The sequence below is a fragment of the Microchirus variegatus genome (genome assembly GCF_963457635.1).
Source record: "Microchirus variegatus genome assembly, chromosome: 16".
In the NCBI taxonomy this organism is placed as follows: Eukaryota; Metazoa; Chordata; class Actinopteri; order Pleuronectiformes; family Soleidae; genus Microchirus; species Microchirus variegatus.
Genome location: NC_139817.1, coordinates 3,610,602 through 3,632,560, shown reverse-complemented (window position 1 = coordinate 3,632,560; position 21,959 = coordinate 3,610,602). Strand labels below are relative to the sequence as shown.

The window sequence follows — 21,959 nt, the reverse complement described above, 5'->3', positions numbered from 1 at the left end:
CATACTATACTATGTCGTCCAAATCTGACACTTTTTTTTGAAAAACGTTTTTTTGGTCCAAAACTTGACAAAAACGTCACACTATACTATGTAGTACGTTATACTATACTATATCTCCAAAATGTGACCTTTTTTGGAGAAAAAAAATTTGGTCCAAAATTGGACAAAAACGCCATAATATACTATGTCGTTTTTGATTCTGACAATTTTTTTTAAAAAGTTTTTTATGGTCCAAAACTTGACAAAAACGTAACACTATACTATGTAGTATGTTATACTATACTATATCTCCAAAATGTGACCTTTTTTGGAGAAAAAAAATTTGGTCCAAAATTGGACAAAAACGACATACTATACTATGTCGTCCAAAATCTGACACTTTTTTTGAAAAACGTTTTTTTGGTCCAAAACTTGACAAAAACGTCACACTATACTATGTAGTACGTTATACTATACTATATCTCCAAAATGTGACCTTTTTTGGAGAAAAAAAATTTGGTCCAAAATTGGACAAAAACGCCATACTATACTATGTCGTTTTTGATTCTGACAATTTTTTTGAAAAAGTTTTTTATGGTCCAAAACTTGACAAAAACGTCACACTATACTATGTAGTACGTTATACTATACTATATCTCCAAAATGTGACCTTTTTTGGAGAAAAAAAATTTGGTCCAAAATTGGACAAAAACGACATACTATACTATGTCGTCCAAATCTGACACTTTTTTTGAAAACGTTTTTTTGGTCCAAAACTTGACAAAAACGTCACACTATACTATGTAGTACGTTATACTATACTATATCTCCAAAATGTGACCTTTTTTGGAGAAAAAAAGATTTGGTCCAAAATTGGACAAAACGACATACTATACTATGTCGTCCAAAATCTGACACTTTTTTTGAAAAAGTTTTTATGGTCCAAAACTTGACAAAAACGTCACACTATACTATGTAGTACGTCATACTATACTATATCTCCAAAATGTGACCTTTTTTGGAGAAAAAAAATTTGGTCCAAAATTGGACAAAAACGACATACTATACTATGTCGTCCAAATCTGACACTTTTTTTGAAAACGTTTTTTTGGTCCAAAACTTGACAAAAACGTCACACTATACTATGTAGTACGTTATACTATACTATATCTCCAAAATGTGACCTTTTTTGGAGAAAAAAAATTTGGTCCAAAATTGGACAAAAACGCCATACTATACTATGTCGTTTTTGATTCTGACAATTTTTTTTTTAAAGTTTTTTATGGTCCAAAACTTGACAAAAACGTCACACTATACTATGTAGTATGTTATACTATACTATATCTCCAAAATGTGACCTTTTTTGGAGAAAAAAAATTTGGTCCAAAATTGGACAAAAACGACATACTATACTATGTCGTCCAAATCTGACACTTTTTTTGAAAACGTTTTTTTGGTCCAAAACTTGACAAAAACGTCACACTATACTATGTAGTACGTTATACTATACTATATCTCCAAAATGTGACCTTTTTTGGAGAAAAAAAATTTGGTCCAAAATTGGACAAAAACGCCATACTATACTATGTCGTTTTTGATTCTGACAATTTTTTTGGAAAAAGTTTTTTATGGTCCAAAACTTGACAAAAACGTCACACTATACTATGTAGTACGTTATACTATACTATATCTCCAAAATGTGACCTTTTTTGGAGAAAAAAAATTTGGTCCAAAATTGGACAAAAACGACATACTATACTATGTCGTTTTTGATTCTGACAATTTTTTTGAAAAAGTTTTTTTGGTCCAAAACTTGACAAAAACGTCACACTATACTATGTTGTAGGTTATACTATACTATATCTCCAAAATGTGACCTTTTTTGGAGAAAAAAAATTTGGTCCAAAATTGGACAAAAACGCCATACTATACTATGTCGTTTTTGATTCTGACAATTTTTTTGAAAAGTTTTTTATGGTCCAAAACTTGACAAAAACGTCACACTATACTATGTAGTATGTTATACTATACTATATCTCCAAGATGTGACCTTTGAGAAAAAATAATTTGGTCCAAAATTGGACAAAAACGACATACTATACTATGTCGTCCAAAATCTGACACTTTTTTTGAAAAACGTTTTTTTGGTCCAAAAATTGACCAAAACGTCACACTATACTATGTAGTACGTTATACTATACTATATCTCCAAAATGTGACCTTTTTTGGAGAAAAAAAATTTGGTCCAAAATTGGACAAAAACGCCATACTATACTATGTCGTTTTTGATTCTGACAATTTTTTTGAAAAGTTTTTTATGGTCCAAAACTTGACAAAAACGTCACACTATACTATGTCGTCCAAAATCTGACACTTTTTTTGAAAAACGTTTTTTTTGGTCCAAAACTTGACAAAAACGTCACACTATACTATGTAGTACGTTATACTATACTATATCTCCAAAATGTGACCTTTTTTGGAGAAAAAAAATTTGGTCCAAAATTGGACAAAAACGCCATACTATACTATGTCGTTTTTGATTCTGACAATTTTTTTGAAAAAGTTTTTTATGGTCCAAAACTTGACAAAAACGTCACACTATACTATGTAGTACGTTATACTATACTATATCTCCAAAATGTGACCTTTTTTGGAGAAAAAAAATTTGGTCCAAAATTGGACAAAAACGACATACTATACTATGTCGTCCAAAATCTGACAATTTTTTTGAAAAACGTTTTTTTGGTCCAAAACTTGACAAAAACGTCACACTATACTATGTAGTACGTTATACTATACTATATCTCCAAAATGTGACCTTTTTTGGAGAAAAAAATTTGGTCCAAAATTGGACAAAAACGACATACTATACTATGTCGTTTTTGATTCTGACAATTTTTTTGAAAAAGTTTTTTTGGTCCAAAACTTGACAAAAACGTCACACTATACTATGTTGTAGGTTATACTATACTATATCTCCAAAATGTGACCTTTTTTGGAGAAAAAAAATTTGGTCCAAAATTGGACAAAAACGCCATACTATACTATGTCGTTTTTGATACTGACAATTTTTTTTAAAAAGTTTTTTATGGTCCAAAACTTGACAAAAACGTCACACTATACTATGTAGTATGTTATACTATACTATATCTCCAAGATGTGACCTTTTTTGGAGAAAAAATAATTTGGTCCAAAATTGGACAAAAACGACATACTATACTATGTCGTCCAAAATCTGACACTTTTTTTGAAAAACGTTTTTTTGGTCCAAAACTTGACCAAAACGTCACACTATACTATGTAGTACGTTATACTATACTATATCTCCAAATGTGACCTTTTTTGGAGAAAAAAAATTTGGTCCAAAATTGGACAAAACGCCATACTATACTATGTCGTTTTTGATTCTGACAATTTTTTTGAAAAAGTTTTTTATTGTCCAAAACTTGACAAAACGTCACACTATACTATGTCGTCCAAAATCTGACACTTTTTTTGAAAACGTTTTTTGGTCCAAAACTTGACAAAAACGTCACACTATACTATGTAGTACGTTATACTATACTATATATCCAAATGTGACCTTTTTTGGAGAAAAAAAATTTGGTCCAAAATTGGACAAAAACGCCATACTATACTATGTCGTTTTTGATTCTGACAATTTTTTTGAAAAAGTTTTTTATGGTCCAAAACTTGACAAAAACGTCACACTATACTATGTAGTACGTTATACTATACTATATCTCCAAAATGTGACCTTTTTTGGAGAAAAAAAATTTGGTCCAAAATTGGACAAAAACGACATACTATACTATGTCGTCCAAATCTGACAATTTTTTTGAAAAACGTTTTTTTGGTCCAAAACTTGACAAAAACGTCACACTATACTATGTAGTACGTTATACTATACTATATCTCCAAATGTGACCTTTTTTGGAGAAAAAAAATTTGGTCCAAAATTGGACAATAACGACATACTATACTATGTCGTTTTTGATTCTAACAATTTTTTTGAAAAAGTTTTTTATGGTCCAAAACTTGACAAAAACGTCACACTATACTATGTAGTACGTTATACTATACTATATCTCCAAAATGTGACCTTTTTTGGAGAAAAAAAATTTGGTCCAAAATTGGACAAAAACGACATACTATACTATGTCGTCCAAAATCTGACACTTTTTTGAAAACGTTTTTTTGGTCCAAAACTTGACAAAAACGTCACACTATACTATGTAGTACGTTATACTATACTATATCTCCAAAATGTGACCTTTTTTGGAGAAAAAAAATTTGGTCCAAAATTGGACAAAAACGCCATACTATACTATGTCGTTTTTGATTCTGACAATTTTTTTTAAAAAGTTTTTTATGGTCCAAAACTTGACAAAAACGTCACACTATACTATGTAGTATGTTATACTATACTATATCTCCAAAATGTGACCTTTGTTGGAGAAAAAAAATTTGGTCCAAAATTGGACAAAAACGACATACTATACTATGTCGTCCAAAATCTGACACTTTTTTGAAAAACGTTTTTTTGGTCCAAAACTTGACAAAAACGTCACACTATACTATGTAGTACGTTATACTATACTATATCTCCAAAATGTGACCTTTTTTGGAGAAAAAAAATTTGGTCCAAAATTGGACAAAAACGCCATACTATACTATGTCGTTTTGATTCTGACAATTTTTTTGAAAAAGTTTTTTATGGTCCAAACTTGACAAAAACGTCACACTATACTATGTAGTACGTTATACTATACTATATCTCCAAAATGTGACCTTTTTTGGAGAAAAAAAATTTGGTCCAAAATTGGACAAAAACGACATACTATACTATGTCGTCCAAAATCTGACACTTTTTTTGAAAACGTTTTTTTGGTCCAAAACTTGACAAAAACGTCACACTATACTATGTAGTACGTTATACTATACTATATCTCCAAAATGTGACCTTTTTTGGAGAAAAAAATTTGGTCCAAAATTGGACAAAAACGCCATACTATACTATGTCGTTTTTGATTCTGACAATTTTTTTAAAAGTTTTTTATGGTCCAAAACTTGACAAAAACGTCACACTACACTATGTAGTACGTTATACTATACTATATCTCCAAAATGTGACCTTTTTTGGAGAAAAAAAAATTTGGTCCAAATTGGACAAAAACGCCATACTATACTATGTCGTTTTTGATTCTGACAATTTTTTTGAAAAAGTTTTTTATGGTCCAAAACTTGACAAAAACGTCACACTATACTATGTAGTACGTTATACTATACTATATCTCAAAAATGTGACCTTTTTTGGAGAAAAAAATTTGGTCCAAATTGGACAAAACGACATACTATACTATGTCGTCCAAAATCTGACACTTTTTTTGAAAAACGTTTTTTTGGTCCAAAACTTGACAAAAACGTCACACTATACTATGTAGTACGTTATACTATACTATATCTCCAAAATGTGACCTTTTTTGGAGAAAAAAATTTTTGTCCAAAATTGGACAAAAACGCCATACTAAACTATGTCGTTTTTGATTCTGACAATTTTTTTTAAAAAGTTTTTTATGGTCCAAAACTTGACAAAAACGTCACACTATACTATGTAGTATGTTTATACTATACTATATCTCCAAAATGTGACCTTTTTTGGAGAAAAAAAATTTGGTCCAAAATTGGACAAAAACGACATACTATACTATGTCGTCCAAAATCTGACACTTTTTTTGAAAAACGTTTTTTTTGGTCCAAAACTTGACAAAAACGTCACACTATACTATGTAGTACGTTATACTATACTATATCTCCAAAATGTGACCTTTTTTGGAGAAAAAAAATTTGGTCCAAAATTGGACAAAAACGCCATACTATACTATGTCATCCAAAATCTGACACTTTTTTTGAAAAACGTTTTTTTTGGTCCAAAACTTGACAAAAACGTCACACTATACTATGTAGTACGTTATACTATCCTATATCTCCAAAATGTGACCTTTTTTGGAGAAAAAAAATTTGGTCCAAAATTGGACAATAACGACATACTATACTATGTCGTTTTTGATTCTAACAATTTTTTTGAAAAAGTTTTTTATGGTCCAAAACTTGACAAAAACGTCACACTATACTATGTAGTACGTTATACTATACTATATCTCCAAAATGTGACCTTTTTTGGAGAAAAAAAATTTGGTCCAAAATTGGACAAAAACGACATACTATACTATGTCGTCCAAAATCTGACACTTTTTTTGAAAAACGTTTTTTTGGTCCAAAACTTGACAAAAACGTCACACTATACTATGTAGTACGTTATACTATACTATATCTCCAAAATGTGACCTTTTTTGGAGAAAAAAAATTTGGTCCAAAATTGGACAAAAACGCCATACTATACTATGTCGTTTTTGATTCTGACAATTTTTTTAAAAAGTTTTTTATGGTCCAAAACTTGACAAAAACGTCACACTATACTATGTAGTACGTTATACTATACTATATCTCCAAAATGTGACCTTTTTTGGAGAAAAAAAATTTGGTCCAAAATTGGACAAAAACGCCATACTATACTATGTCGTTTTTGATTCTGACAATTTTTTTGAAAAAGTTTTTTATGGTCCAAAACTTGACAAAAACGTCACACTATACTATGTAGTACGTTATACTATACTATATCTCAAAAATGTGACCTTTTTTGGAGAAAAAAAATTTGGTCCAAAATTGGACAAAAACGACATACTATACTATGTCGTCCAAAATCTGACACTTTTTTTGAAAAACGTTTTTTTGGTCCAAAACTTGACAAAAACGTCACACTATACTATGTAGTACGTTATACTATACTATATCTCCAAAATGTGACCTTTTTTGGAGAAAAAAAATTTTGTCCAAAATTGGACAAAAACGCCATACTAAACTATGTCGTTTTTGATTCTGACAATTTTTTTAAAAAAGTTTTTTATGGTCCAAAACTTGACAAAAACGTCACACTATACTATGTAGTATGTTATACTATACTATATCTCCAAAATGTGACCTTTTTTGGAGAAAAAAAATTTGGTCCAAAATTGGACAAAAACGACATACTATACTATGTCGTCCAAAATCTGACACTTTTTTTGAAAAACGTTTTTTTGGTCCAAAACTTGACAAAAACGTCACACTATACTATGTAGTACGTTATACTATACTATATCTCCAAAATGTGACCTTTTTTGGAGAAAAAAAATTTGGTCCAAAATTGGACAAAAACGCCATACTATACTATGTCATCCAAAATCTGACACTTTTTTTGAAAAACGTTTTTTTGGTCCAAAACTTGACAAAAACGTCACACTATACTATGTAGTACGTTATACTATCCTATATCTCCAAAATGTGACCTTTTTTGGAGAAAAAAAATTTGGTCCAAAATTGGACAAAAACGACATACTATACTATGTCGTTTTTGATTCTGACAATTTTTATGAAAAAGTTTTTTATGGTCCAAAACTTGACAAAAACGTCACACTATACTATGTAGTACGTTATACTATACTATATCTCCAAAATGTGACCTTTTTTGGAGAAAAAAAATTTGGTCCAAAATTGGACAAAAACAACATACTATACTATGTCGTCCAAAATCTGACACTTTTTTTGAAAAACGTTTTTTTGGTCCAAAACTTGACAAAAACGTCACACTATACTATGTAGTACGTTATACTATACTATATCTCCAAAATGTGACCTTTTTTGGAGAAAAAAAATTTGGTCCAAAATTGGACAATAACGACATACTATACTATGTCGTTTTTGATTCTAACAATTTTTTTGAAAAAGTTTTTTATGGTCCAAAACTTGACAAAAACGTCACACTATACTATGTAGTACGTTATACTATACTATATCTCCAAAATGTGACCTTTTTTGGAGAAAAAAAATTTGGTCCAAAATTGGACAAAAACGACATACTATACTATGTCGTCCAAAATCTGACACTTTTTTTGAAAAACGTTTTTTTGGTCCAAAACTTGACAAAAACGTCACACTATACTATGTAGTACGTTATACTATACTATATCTCCAAAATGTGACCTTTTTTGGAGAAAAAAAATTTGGTCCAAAATTGGACAAAAACGCCATACTATACTATGTCGTTTTTGATTCTGACAATTTTTTTTAAAAAGTTTTTTATGGTCCAAAACTTGACAAAAACGTCACACTATACTATGTAGTATGTTATACTATACTATATCTCCAAAATGTGACCTTTTTTGGAGAAAAAAAATTTGGTCCAAAATTGGACAAAAACGACATACTATACTATGTCGTCCAAAATCTGACACTTTTTTTGAAAAACGTTTTTTTGGTCCAAAACTTGACAAAAACGTCACACTATACTATGTAGTACGTTATACTATACTATATCTCCAAAATGTGACCTTTTTTGGAGAAAAAAAATTTGGTCCAAAATTGGACAAAAACGCCATACTATACTATGTCGTTTTTGATTCTGACAATTTTTTTGAAAAAGTTTTTTATGGTCCAAAACTTGACAAAAACGTCACACTATACTATGTAGTACGTTATACTATACTATATCTCCAAAATGTGACCTTTTTTGGAGAAAAAAAATTTGGTCCAAAATTGGACAAAAACGACATACTATACTATGTCGTCCAAAATCTGACACTTTTTTTGAAAAACGTTTTTTTGGTCCAAAACTTGACAAAAACGTCACACTATACTATGTAGTACGTTATACTATACTATATCTCCAAAATGTGACCTTTTTTGGAGAAAAAAAATTTGGTCCAAAATTGGACAAAAACGCCATACTATACTATGTCGTTTTTGATTCTGACAATTTTTTTTAAAAAGTTTTTTATGGTCCAAAACTTGACAAAAACGTCACACTACACTATGTAGTACGTTATACTATACTATATCTCCAAAATGTGACCTTTTTTGGAGAAAAAAAATTTGGTCCAAAATTGGACAAAAACGCCATACTATACTATGTCGTTTTTGATTCTGACAATTTTTTTGAAAAAGTTTTTTATGGTCCAAAACTTGACAAAAACGTCACACTATACTATGTAGTACGTTATACTATACTATATCTCAAAAATGTGACCTTTTTTGGAGAAAAAAAATTTGGTCCAAAATTGGACAAAAACGACATACTATACTATGTCGTCCAAAATCTGACACTTTTTTTGAAAAACGTTTTTTTGGTCCAAAACTTGACAAAAACGTTACACTATACTATGTAGTACGTTATACTATACTATATCTCCAAAATGTGACCTTTTTTGGAGAAAAAAAATTTTGTCCAAAATTGGACAAAAACGCCATACTAAACTATGTCGTTTTTGATTCTGACAATTTTTTTTAAAAAGTTTTTTATGGTCCAAAACTTGACAAAAACGTCACACTATACTATGTAGTATGTTATACTATACTATATCTCCAAAATGTGACCTTTTTTGGAGAAAAAAAATTTGGTCCAAAATTGGACAAAAACGACATACTATACTATGTCGTCCAAAATCTGACACTTTTTTTGAAAAACGTTTTTTTGGTCCAAAACTTGACAAAAACGTCACACTATACTATGTAGTACGTTATACTATACTATATCTCCAAAATGTGACCTTTTTTGGAGAAAAAAAATTTGGTCCAAAATTGGACAAAAACGCCATACTATACTATGTCGTCCAAAATCTGACACTTTTTTTGAAAAAGTTTTTATGGTCCAAAACTTGACAAAAACGTCACACTATACTATGTAGTACGTTATACTATACTATATCTCCAAAATGTGACCTTTTTTGGAGAAAAAAAATTTGGTCCAAAATTGGACAAAAACGACATACTATACTATGTCGTCCAAAATCTGACACTTTTTTTGAAAAACGTTTTTTTGGTCCAAAACTTGACAAAAACGTCACACTATACTATGTAGTACGTTATACTATACTATATCTCCAAAATGTGACCTTTTTTGGAGAAAAAAAATTTGGTCCAAAATTGGACAAAAACGCCATACTATACTATGTCGTTTTTGATTCTGACAATTTTTTTTTTAAAGTTTTTTATGGTCCAAAACTTGACAAAAACGTCACACTATACTATGTAGTATGTTATACTATACTATATCTCCAAAATGTGACCTTTTTTGGAGAAAAAAAATTTGGTCCAAAATTGGACAAAAACGACATACTATACTATGTCGTCCAAAATCTGACAATTTTTTTGAAAAAGTTTTTTTGGTCCAAAACTTGACAAAAACGTCACACTATACTATGTAGTACGTTATACTATACTATATCTCCAAAATGTGACCTTTTTTGGAGAAAAAAAATTTGGTCCAAAATTGGACAAAAACGCCATACTATACTATGTCGTTTTTGATTCTGACAATTTTTTTGAAAAAGTTTTTTATGGTCCAAAACTTGACAAAAACGTCACACTATACTATGTAGTATGTTATACTATACTATATCTCCAAGATGTGACCTTTTTTGGAGAAAAAATAATTTGGTCCAAAATTGGACAAAAACGACATACTATACTATGTCGTCCAAAATCTGACACTTTTTTTGAAAAACGTTTTTTTGGTCCAAAACTTGACCAAAACGTCACACTATACTATGTAGTACGTTATACTATACTATATCTCCAAAATGTGACCTTTTTTGGAGAAAAAAAATTTGGTCCAAAATTGGACAAAAACGCCATACTATACTATGTCGTTTTTGATTCTGACAATTTTTTTGAAAAAGTTTTTTATGGTCCAAAACTTGACAAAAACGTCACACTATACTATGTCGTCCAAAATCTGACACTTTTTTTGAAAAACGTTTTTTTGGTCCAAAACTTGACAAAAACGTCACACTATACTATGTAGTACGTTATACTATACTATATCTCCAAAATGTGACCTTTTTTGGAGAAAAAAAATTTGGTCCAAAATTGGACAAAAACGCCATACTATACTATGTCGTTTTTGATTCTGACAATTTTTTTGAAAAAGTTTTTTATGGTCCAAAACTTGACAAAAACGTCACACTATACTATGTAGTACGTTATACTATACTATATCTCCAAAATGTGACCTTTTTTGGAGAAAAAAAATTTGGTCCAAAATTGGACAAAAACGACATACTATACTATGTCGTCCAAAATCTGACAATTTTTTTGAAAAACGTTTTTTTGGTCCAAAACTTGACAAAAACGTCACACTATACTATGTAGTACGTTATACTATACTATATCTCCAAAATGTGACCTTTTTTGGAGAAAAAAAATTTGGTCCAAAATTGGACAATAACGACATACTATACTATGTCGTTTTTGATTCTAACAATTTTTTTGAAAAAGTTTTTTATGGTCCAAAACTTGACAAAAACGTCACACTATACTATGTAGTACGTTATACTATACTATATCTCCAAAATGTGACCTTTTTTGGAGAAAAAAAATTTGGTCCAAAATTGGACAAAAACGACATACTATACTATGTCGTCCAAAATCTGACACTTTTTTTGAAAAACGTTTTTTTGGTCCAAAACTTGACAAAAACGTCACACTATACTATGTAGTACGTTATACTATACTATATCTCCAAAATGTGACCTTTTTTGGAGAAAAAAAATTTGGTCCAAAATTGGACAAAAACGCCATACTATACTATGTCGTTTTTGATTCTGACAATTTTTTTTAAAAAGTTTTTTATGGTCCAAAACTTGACAAAAACGTCACACTATACTATGTAGTATGTTATACTATACTATATCTCCAAAATGTGACCTTTTTTGGAGAAAAAAAATTTGGTCCAAAATTGGACAAAAACGACATACTATACTATGTCGTCCAAAATCTGACACTTTTTTTGAAAAACGTTTTTTATGGTCCAAAACTTGACAAAAACGTCACACTATACTATGTAGTACGTTATACTATACTATATCTCCAAAATGTGACCTTTTTTGGAGAAAAAAAATTTGGTCCAAAATTGGACAAAAACGCCATACTATACTATGTCGTTTTTGATTCTGACAATTTTTTTGAAAAAGTTTTTTATGGTCCAAAACTTGACAAAAACGTCACACTATACTATGTAGTACGTTATACTATACTATATCTCCAAAATGTGACCTTTTTTGGAGAAAAAAAATTTGGTCCAAAATTGGACAAAAACGACATACTATACTATGTCGTCCAAAATCTGACACTTTTTTTGAAAAACGTTTTTTTGGTCCAAAACTTGACAAAAACGTCACACTATACTATGTAGTACGTTATACTATACTATATCTCCAAAATGTGACCTTTTTTGGAGAAAAAAAATTTGGTCCAAAATTGGACAAAAACGCCATACTATACTATGTCGTTTTTGATTCTGACAATTTTTTTTAAAAAGTTTTTTATGGTCCAAAACTTGACAAAAACGTCACACTACACTATGTAGTACGTTATACTATACTATATCTCCAAAATGTGACCTTTTTTGGAGAAAAAAAATTTGGTCCAAAATTGGACAAAAACGCCATACTATACTATGTCGTTTTTGATTCTGACAATTTTTTTGAAAAAGTTTTTTATGGTCCAAAACTTGACAAAAACGTCACACTATACTATGTAGTACGTTATACTATACTATATCTCAAAAATGTGACCTTTTTTGGAGAAAAAAAATTTGGTCCAAAATTGGACAAAAACGACATACTATACTATGTCGTCCAAAATCTGACACTTTTTTTGAAAAACGTTTTTTTGGTCCAAAACTTGACAAAAACGTCACACTATACTATGTAGTACGTTATACTATACTATATCTCCAAAATGTGACCTTTTTTGGAGAAAAAAAATTTTGTCCAAAATTGGACAAAAACGCCATACTAAACTATGTCGTTTTTGATTCTGACAATTTTTTTTAAAAAGTTTTTTATGGTCCAAAACTTGACAAAAACGTCACACTATACTATGTAGTATGTTATACTATATCTCCAAAATGTGACCTTTTTTGGAGAAAAAAAATTTGGTCCAAAATTGGACAAAAACGACATACTATACTATGTCGTCCAAAATCTGACACTTTTTTGAAAAACGTTTTTTTGGTCCAAAACTTGACAAAAACGTCACACTATACTATGTAGTACGTTATACTATACTATATCTCCAAAATGTGACCTTTTTTGGAGAAAAAAAATTTGGTCCAAAATTGGACAAAAACGCCATACTATACTATGTCGTCCAAAATCTGACACTTTTTTTGAAAAACGTTTTTTTGGTCCAAAACTTGACAAAAACGTCACACTATACTATGTAGTACGTTATACTATCCTATATCTCCAAAATGTGACCTTTTTTGGAGAAAAAAAATTTGGTCCAAAATTGGACAAAAACGACATACTATACTATGTCGTTTTTGATTCTGACAATTTTTATGAAAAAGTTTTTTATGGTCCAAAACTTGACAAAAACGTCACACTATACTATGTAGTACGTTATACTATACTATATCTCCAAAATGTGACCTTTTTTGGAGAAAAAAAATTTGGTCCAAAATTGGACAAAAACAACATACTATACTATGTCGTCCAAAATCTGACACTTTTTTTGAAAAACGTTTTTTTGGTCCAAAACTTGACAAAAACGTCACACTATACTATGTAGTACGTTATACTATACTATATCTCCAAAATGTGACCTTTTTTGGAGAAAAAAAATTTGGTCCAAAATTGGACAATAACGACATACTATACTATGTCGTTTTTGATTCTAACAATTTTTTTGAAAAAGTTTTTTATGGTCCAAAACTTGACAAAAACGTCACACTATACTATGTAGTACGTTATACTATACTATATCTCCAAAATGTGACCTTTTTTGGAGAAAAAAAATTTGGTCCAAAATTGGACAAAAACGACATACTATACTATGTCGTCCAAAATCTGACACTTTTTTTGAAAAACGTTTTTTTGGTCCAAAACTTGACAAAAACGTCACACTATACTATGTAGTACGTTATACTATACTATATCTCCAAAATGTGACCTTTTTTGGAGAAAAAAAATTTGGTCCAAAATTGGACAAAAACGCCATACTATACTATGTCGTTTTTGATTCTGACAATTTTTTTTAAAAAGTTTTTTATGGTCCAAAACTTGACAAAAACGTCACACTATACTATGTAGTATGTTATACTATACTATATCTCCAAAATGTGACCTTTTTTGGAGAAAAAAAATTTGGTCCAAAATTGGACAAAAACGACATACTATACTATGTCGTCCAAAATCTGACACTTTTTTGAAAAACGTTTTTTTGGTCCAAAACTTGACAAAAACGTCACACTATACTATGTAGTACGTTATACTATACTATATCTCCAAAATGTGACCTTTTTTGGAGAAAAAAAATTTGGTCCAAAATTGGACAAAAACGCCATACTATACTATGTCGTTTTTGATTCTGACAATTTTTTGAAAAAGTTTTTTATGGTCCAAAACTTGACAAAAACGTCACACTATACTATGTAGTACGTTATACTATACTATATCTCCAAAATGTGACCTTTTTTGGAGAAAAAAAATTTGGTCCAAAATTGGACAAAAACGACATACTATACTATGTCGTCCAAAATCTGACACTTTTTTTGAAAAACGTTTTTTTGGTCCAAAACTTGACAAAAACGTCACACTATACTATGTAGTACGTTATACTATACTATATCTCCAAAATGTGACCTTTTTTGGAGAAAAAAAATTTGGTCCAAAATTGGACAAAAACGCCATACTATACTATGTCGTCCAAAATCTGACACTTTTTTTGAAAAACGTTTTTTTGGTCCAAAACTTGACAAAAACGTCACACTATACTATGTAGTACGTTATACTATCCTATATCTCCAAAATGTGACCTTTTTTGGAGAAAAAAAATTTGGTCCAAAATTGGACAAAAACGACATACTATACTATGTCGTTTTTGATTCTGACAATTTTTATGAAAAAGTTTTTTATGGTCCAAAACTTGACAAAAACGTCACACTATACTATGTAGTACGTTATACTATACTATATCTCCAAAATGTGACCTTTTTTGGAGAAAAAAAATTTGGTCCAAAATTGGACAAAAACAACATACTATACTATGTCGTCCAAAATCTGACACTTTTTTTGAAAAACGTTTTTTTGGTCCAAAACTTGACAAAAACGTCACACTATACTATGTAGTATACGTTATACTATACTATATCTCCAAAATGTGACCTTTTTTGGAGAAAAAAAATTTGGTCCAAAATTGGACAATAACGACATACTATACTATGTCGTTTTTGATTCTAACAATTTTTTTGAAAAAGTTTTTTATGGTCCAAAACTTGACAAAAACGTCACACTATACTATGTAGTACGTTATACTATACTATATCTCCAAAATGTGACCTTTTTTGGAGAAAAAAAATTTGGTCCAAAATTGGACAAAAACGACATACTATACTATGTCGTCCAAAATCTGACACTTTTTTTGAAAAACGTTTTTTTGGTCCAAAACTTGACAAAAACGTCACACTATACTATGTAGTACGTTATACTATACTATATCTCCAAAATGTGACCTTTTTTGGAGAAAAAAAATTTGGTCCAAAATTGGACAAAAACGCCATACTATACTATGTCGTTTTTGATTCTGACAATTTTTTTTAAAAAGTTTTTTATGGTCCAAAACTTGACAAAAACGTCACACTATACTATGTAGTATGTTATACTATACTATATCTCCAAAATGTGACCTTTTTTGGAGAAAAAAAATTTGGTCCAAAATTGGACAAAAACGACATACTATACTATGTCGTCCAAAATCTGACACTTTTTTTGAAAAACGTTTTTTTGGTCCAAAACTTGACAAAAACGTCACACTATACTATGTAGTACGTTATACTATACTATATCTCCAAAATGTGACCTTTTTTGGAGAAAAAAAATTTGGTCCAAAATTGGACAAAAACGCCATACTATACTATGTCGTTTTTGATTCTGACAATTTTTTTGAAAAAGTTTTTTATGGTCCAAAACTTGACAAAAACGTCACACTATACTATGTAGTACGTTATACTATACTATATCTCCAAAATGTGACCTTTTTTGGAGAAAAAAAATTTGGTCCAAAATTGGACAAAAACGACATACTATACTATGTCGTCCAAAATCTGACACTTTTTTTGAAAAACGTTTTTTTGGTCCAAAACTTGACAAAAACGTCACACTATACTATGTAGTACGTTATACTATACTATATCTCCAAAATGTGACCTTTTTTGGAGAAAAAAAATTTGGTCCAAAATTGGACAAAAACGCCATACTATACTATGTCGTTTTTGATTCTGACAATTTTTTTTAAAAAGTTTTTTATGGTCCAAAACTTGACAAAAACGTCACACTACACTATGTAGTACGTTATACTATACTATATCTCCAAAATGTGACCTTTTTTGGAGAAAAAAAATTTGGTCCAAAATTGGACAAAAACGCCATACTATACTATGTCGTTTTTGATTCTGACAATTTTTTTGAAAAAGTTTTTTATGGTCCAAAACTTGACAAAAACGTCACACTATACTATGTAGTACGTTATACTATACTATATCTCAAAAATGTGACCTTTTTTGGAGAAAAAAAATTTGGTCCAAAATTGGACAAAAACGACATACTATACTATGTCGTCCAAAATCTGACACTTTTTTTGAAAAACGTTTTTTTGGTCCAAAACTTGACAAAAACGTTACACTATACTATGTAGTACGTTATACTATACTATATCTCCAAAATGTGACCTTTTTTGGAGAAAAAATTTTTTGTCCAAAATTGGACAAAAACGCCATACTAAACTATGTCGTTTTTGATTCTGACAATTTTTTTTAAAAAGTTTTTTATGGTCCAAAACTTGACAAAAACGTCACACTATACTATGTAGTATGTTATACTATACTATATCTCCAAAATGTGACCTTTTTTGGAGAAAAAAAATTTGGTCCAAAATTGGACAAAAACGACATACTATACTATGTCGTCCAAAATCTGACACTTTTTTTGAAAAACGTTTTTTTGGTCCAAAACTTGACAAAAACGTCACACTATACTATGTAGTACGTTATACTATACTATATCTCCAAAATGTGACCTTTTTTGGAGAAAAAAAATTTGGTCCAAAATTGGACAAAAACGCCATACTATACTATGTCGTCCAAAATCTGACACTTTTTTTGAAAAACGTTTTTTTGGTCCAAAACTTGACAAAAACGTCACACTATACTATGTAGTACGTTATACTATCCTATATCTCCAAAATGTGACCTTTTTTGGAGAAAAAAAATTTGGTCCAAAATTGGACAAAAACGACATACTATACTATGTCGTTTTTGATTCTGACAATTTTTATGAAAAAGTTTTTTATGGTCCAAAACTTGACAAAAACGTCACACTATACTATGTAGTACGTTATACTATACTATATCTCCAAAATGTGACCTTTTTTGGAGAAAAAAAATTTGGTCCAAAATTGGACAAAAACGACATACTATACTATGTCGTCCAAAATCTGACACTTTTTTTGAAAAACGTTTTTTTGGTCCAAAACTTGACAAAAACGTCACACTATACTATGTAGTATGTTATACTATACTATATCTCCAAGATGTGACCTTTTTTGGAGAAAAAAAATTTGGTCCAAAATTGGACAAAAACGACATACTATACTATGTCGTCCAAAATCTGACACTTTTTTTGAAAAACGTTTTTTGGGTCCAAAACTTGACAAAAACGTCACACTATACTATGTAGTACGTTATACTATACTATATCTCCAAAATGTGACCTTTTTTGGAGAAAAAAAATTTGGTCCAAAATTGGACAAAAACGCCATACTATACTATGTCGTTTTTGATTCTGACAATTTTTTTAAAAAAGTTTTTTATGGTCCAAAACTTGACAAAAACGTCACACTATACTATGTAGTATGTTATACTATACTATATCTCCAAAATGTGACCTTTTTTGGAGAAAAAAAGATTTGGTCCAAAATTTGACAAAAACGCCATACTATACTATGTCGTTTTTGATTCTGACAATTTTTTTTAAAAAGTTTTTTATGGTCCAAAACTTGACAAAAACGTCACACTATACTATGTAGTATGTTATACTATACTATATCTCCAAAATGTGACCTTTTTTGGAGAAAAAAAATTTGGTCCAAAATTGGACAAAAACGCCATACTATACTATGTCGTCCAAAATCTGACACTTTTTTTGAAAAACGTTTTTTTGGTCCAAAACTTGACAAAAACGTCATACTATACTATGCAGTACGTCATACTATACCATATCTCCAAAATGTGACCTTTTTTGGAGAAAAAAAAGTTTGGTCCAAAATTGGACAAAAACGCCATACTATACTATGTCGTTTTTGATTCTGACAATTTTTTTGAAAAAGTTTTTTGGTCCAAAACTTGACAAAAACGTCACACTATACTATGTAGTACGTTATACTATACTATATCTCCAAAATGTGACCTTTTTTGGAGAAAAAAAATTTGGTCCAAAATTGGACAAAAACGCCATACTATACTATGTCGTTTTTGATTCTGACAATTTTTTTGAAAAAGTTTTTTTGGTCCAAAACTTGACAAAAACGTCATACTTTTCTATGTAGTACGTCATACTATGCTATATCTCCAAAATGTGACAATTTTTGGAGAAAAAAAATTTGGTCCAAAATTGGACAAAAACGCCATACTATACTATGTCGTTTTTGATTCTGACAATTTTTTTGAAAAATATTTTTTGGTCCAAAACTTGACAAAAACGTCACACTATACTATGTAGTACGTTATACGATACTATATCTCCAAAATGTGACCATTTTTGGAGAAAAAAAATTTGGTCCAAAATTGGACAAAAACGACATACTATACTATGTCGTTTTTGATTCTGACAATTTTAAAAAAAAACGTTTTTTTGGGCCAAAACTTGACAAAAACGTCACACTATACTATGTAGTATGTTATACTATACTATATCTCCAAAATGTGACCTTTTTTGGAGAAAAAAAATTTGGTCCAAAATTGGACAAAAACGACATACTATACTATGTCGTCCAAAATCTGACACTTTTTTTGAAAAACGTTTTTTTGGTCCAAAACTTGACAAAAACGTCACACTATACTATGTAGTACGTCATACTAAACTATGTCTCCAAAATGTGACCATTTTTGGAGAAAAAAAATTTGGTCCAAAATTGGACAAAAACGACATACTATACTATGTAGTACGTCCTACTATACTATGTCGTCCATAATGTGACCATTTTTTGAAAAAAAAATTGGTCGAAAATTTGACAAAAATGACATACTATATACTATGTTGTACAAAATCTGACCATTTTTTTGAAAAACTTTTTTTGGTCCAAAATTTGACAAAAACGTCATACTATACTATGTAGTACGTCCTACTATACTATGCCGTCCATAATGTGACCATTTTTTGAAGAAAAAAAAAAAGGTCCAAAATTTGACAAAAACGACATACTATACTATGTCGTCCAAAATCTGACAAGTTTTTTGAAAAACGTTTTTTGGTCCAAAACTTGACAAAAACGTCCTACTATACTATGTAGTACGTCCCACTATACTTTGTCGTCCATAATGTGACCATTTTTTGGAAAAAAAAATTGGTCCAAAATTTGACAAAAACGACATACTATACTATGTCGTCCAAAATCTGACAAGTTTTTTGAAAAACGTTTTTTTGGTCCAAAGCTTGACAAAAACGTCATACTATACTATGTCGTCCAAAATCTGACAAGTTTTTTTGATCCAAAGCTTGACAAAAACGTCATACTATACTATGCCGTCCATAATGTGACCATTTTTTGGACTAAAAAAATTGGTCCAAAATTTGACAAAAACGACATACTATACTATGTTGTCTACAATTGTACCAAAAGGTCATTGTTTTGTATTTTTTTGGGAGAAAGTAAAACATAAGAAACACTTTATTTTCGTGAAATTTATTAATTCACACAGACTTACAGTATATTTATAATTTTTACAGATTGTTTTGGACTTAGCCTTTAAGCGCTTAGCTCAATGAGACGAGATATAAATGTTAATGTGCAGCTCAAACATAGTACATCTGAAATAAACAACAACATGGCAAATACATTTATCTCACATTCAGACATCATCTTAAACCAGTGCAGTCTTAATCCAGCGGCTCAGAGATTAAGACAGAATTATGAGCGACTGTTCAGCCACTATTACGTTAACTGTAGTTGTGAAGATTTAAAATTAGTTGTCTGAAACAGGAAGTAACCATATTTGTGAGAGCGGGGGTGGAGCGTAACTAAGACCTCCACCTGCAAACATGCACCATTTTTTACAATCAGTGTTCCCCCAAACTTTTCACATGGGGGCCTACTTTTTAAAGATGGCAAACCAACGTGACCCAATTCACAAAATAAATCGTTCAATAGCACAAAAACGTGTGCGTTAAATGTTTGGTATTTTAAATAAAACAACATTTTATAACTTAATGAAACAAAAAACTTTTAGTTTCGTAAGCTGACAAAAAAAAAGTCCAAAAGGACGACATTAGGACACAGTGGACTTACAGTGCTGCATTTCACAAACACTCTCCGGATCGCTCCGTGTCCCGTGTTTCAGACGTACGCAGCCTTCGGATATAATCTTGGACGGGACGGTGGGCATCAGATATCGCACTCTCTTCCAGAAGCGCGAGTTCCGCGACGCGGCATCCCGCGAACCCTCTGGCCACCTCAGAGGGGCGCTCTCGTTGATCAAATGCTGCAGGGTGATGGGAAGGTGGTTGTATCCTTGGGTCCCGGTGTCGCCCAACTGGATCAGGATCACACTCATGTCTCTCTGGACCAGTACGTGATAGAGACCCATCTGGAAAACCAACAACATTTTTGTTCACGTATTTTCAGCTCCAGTCACTTTACAGACCTCATATTGTCCAATTAACAATGATCAATGGGCATTGCCCTTTGGCGTGATGGTTAAGTGGAAAACCTCCAGTTGCAAGCCCAATTCCCTTCCGCAGAGAAGAATAAAACATGGCTTATTTCTATATTTCTGTGATTCTTACCTGCCAGTCAAAGCCTTCTGCTGCTGCTGAGTGATGGTCTGTGGTCTCAGAGCCCGATCCTGAATCCGGGGAGATGAGGAGGATCAGTCTTCTGCTCTGCTCCATGCTGTCGGCAACCAGCCCCACGCGGTCTGTGGGCTCAGGCAGAAAAGGATGGTTGATGAGTGGTTAAAATTTTTCTTGCAACACCAAGAGTTTAAACCACGTGACGAGTTCAGATCTTTGCTATCCAAGTCTGTTCACGTCAGCGTCTCCATCAACTCCAAGCACAAACGAACACGTGGGAAGGAAATAAAACAACAATGAAACTCGGACCTTGTCCAGGTATGTCGTCCCTCCCTTGGATGAAGAGTCGATATCCGCACTTGTCCTCGAGGACAGACGGTAAAATCTGCGTGACGAATCGGCCGAGCGTGTCCTCCGCTTCCTTGTCCATGCCCTCCGTCTGGTAGACCACGTAGGCGTCGTAAAACTTCACATCTGCGAAACAGAAGGAGGAGACGAGAAGCCGTCGACGTCGCACATTAAGGATTTGGCGTTGACCGTTTCCACTTGGTGGACGAGCGAAACACATTTAGAGGTGGGGAAAACCATTCCCGAAATGTATATTTTCAAAAACGGAGACTCTTTGTAGCCTTTATTTAGCATCAGACTGTGGTACGCAAGCTACCTCTGGTGGTACGAGGTAGCTCACGTAGCCCACTGGTACCACAGTTTGATAACGTTGGTTTGGTTTACGTTTTTCTTCTGCAAAACTTGGTGGTCAACAAGAGGTCTTATTTTTTTTACTGCCTTTATTGTAATTTAGTGTTTGATGATTTA

At 31.1% G+C, this 21,959-nt stretch overlaps 1 protein-coding gene across 1 annotated transcript in view; it reads right to left on the bottom strand.

The window, feature by feature from the left end:
• Window positions 1-21,959, bottom strand: part of il1rl1 (interleukin 1 receptor-like 1) — a gene marked incomplete at both ends in the record, with an annotated part of 55,171 nt that overhangs the window by 26,728 nt on the left and 6,484 nt on the right. Inside the window, 3 exons of the mRNA XM_083902858.1 lie at window positions 20,641-20,938; window positions 21,138-21,268; window positions 21,453-21,617. Of these exons, the coding sequence (XP_083758984.1) occupies window positions 20,641-20,938; window positions 21,138-21,268; window positions 21,453-21,617 (594 nt within the window). The remainder of the gene's footprint in view (window positions 1-20,640; window positions 20,939-21,137; window positions 21,269-21,452; window positions 21,618-21,959) is intronic.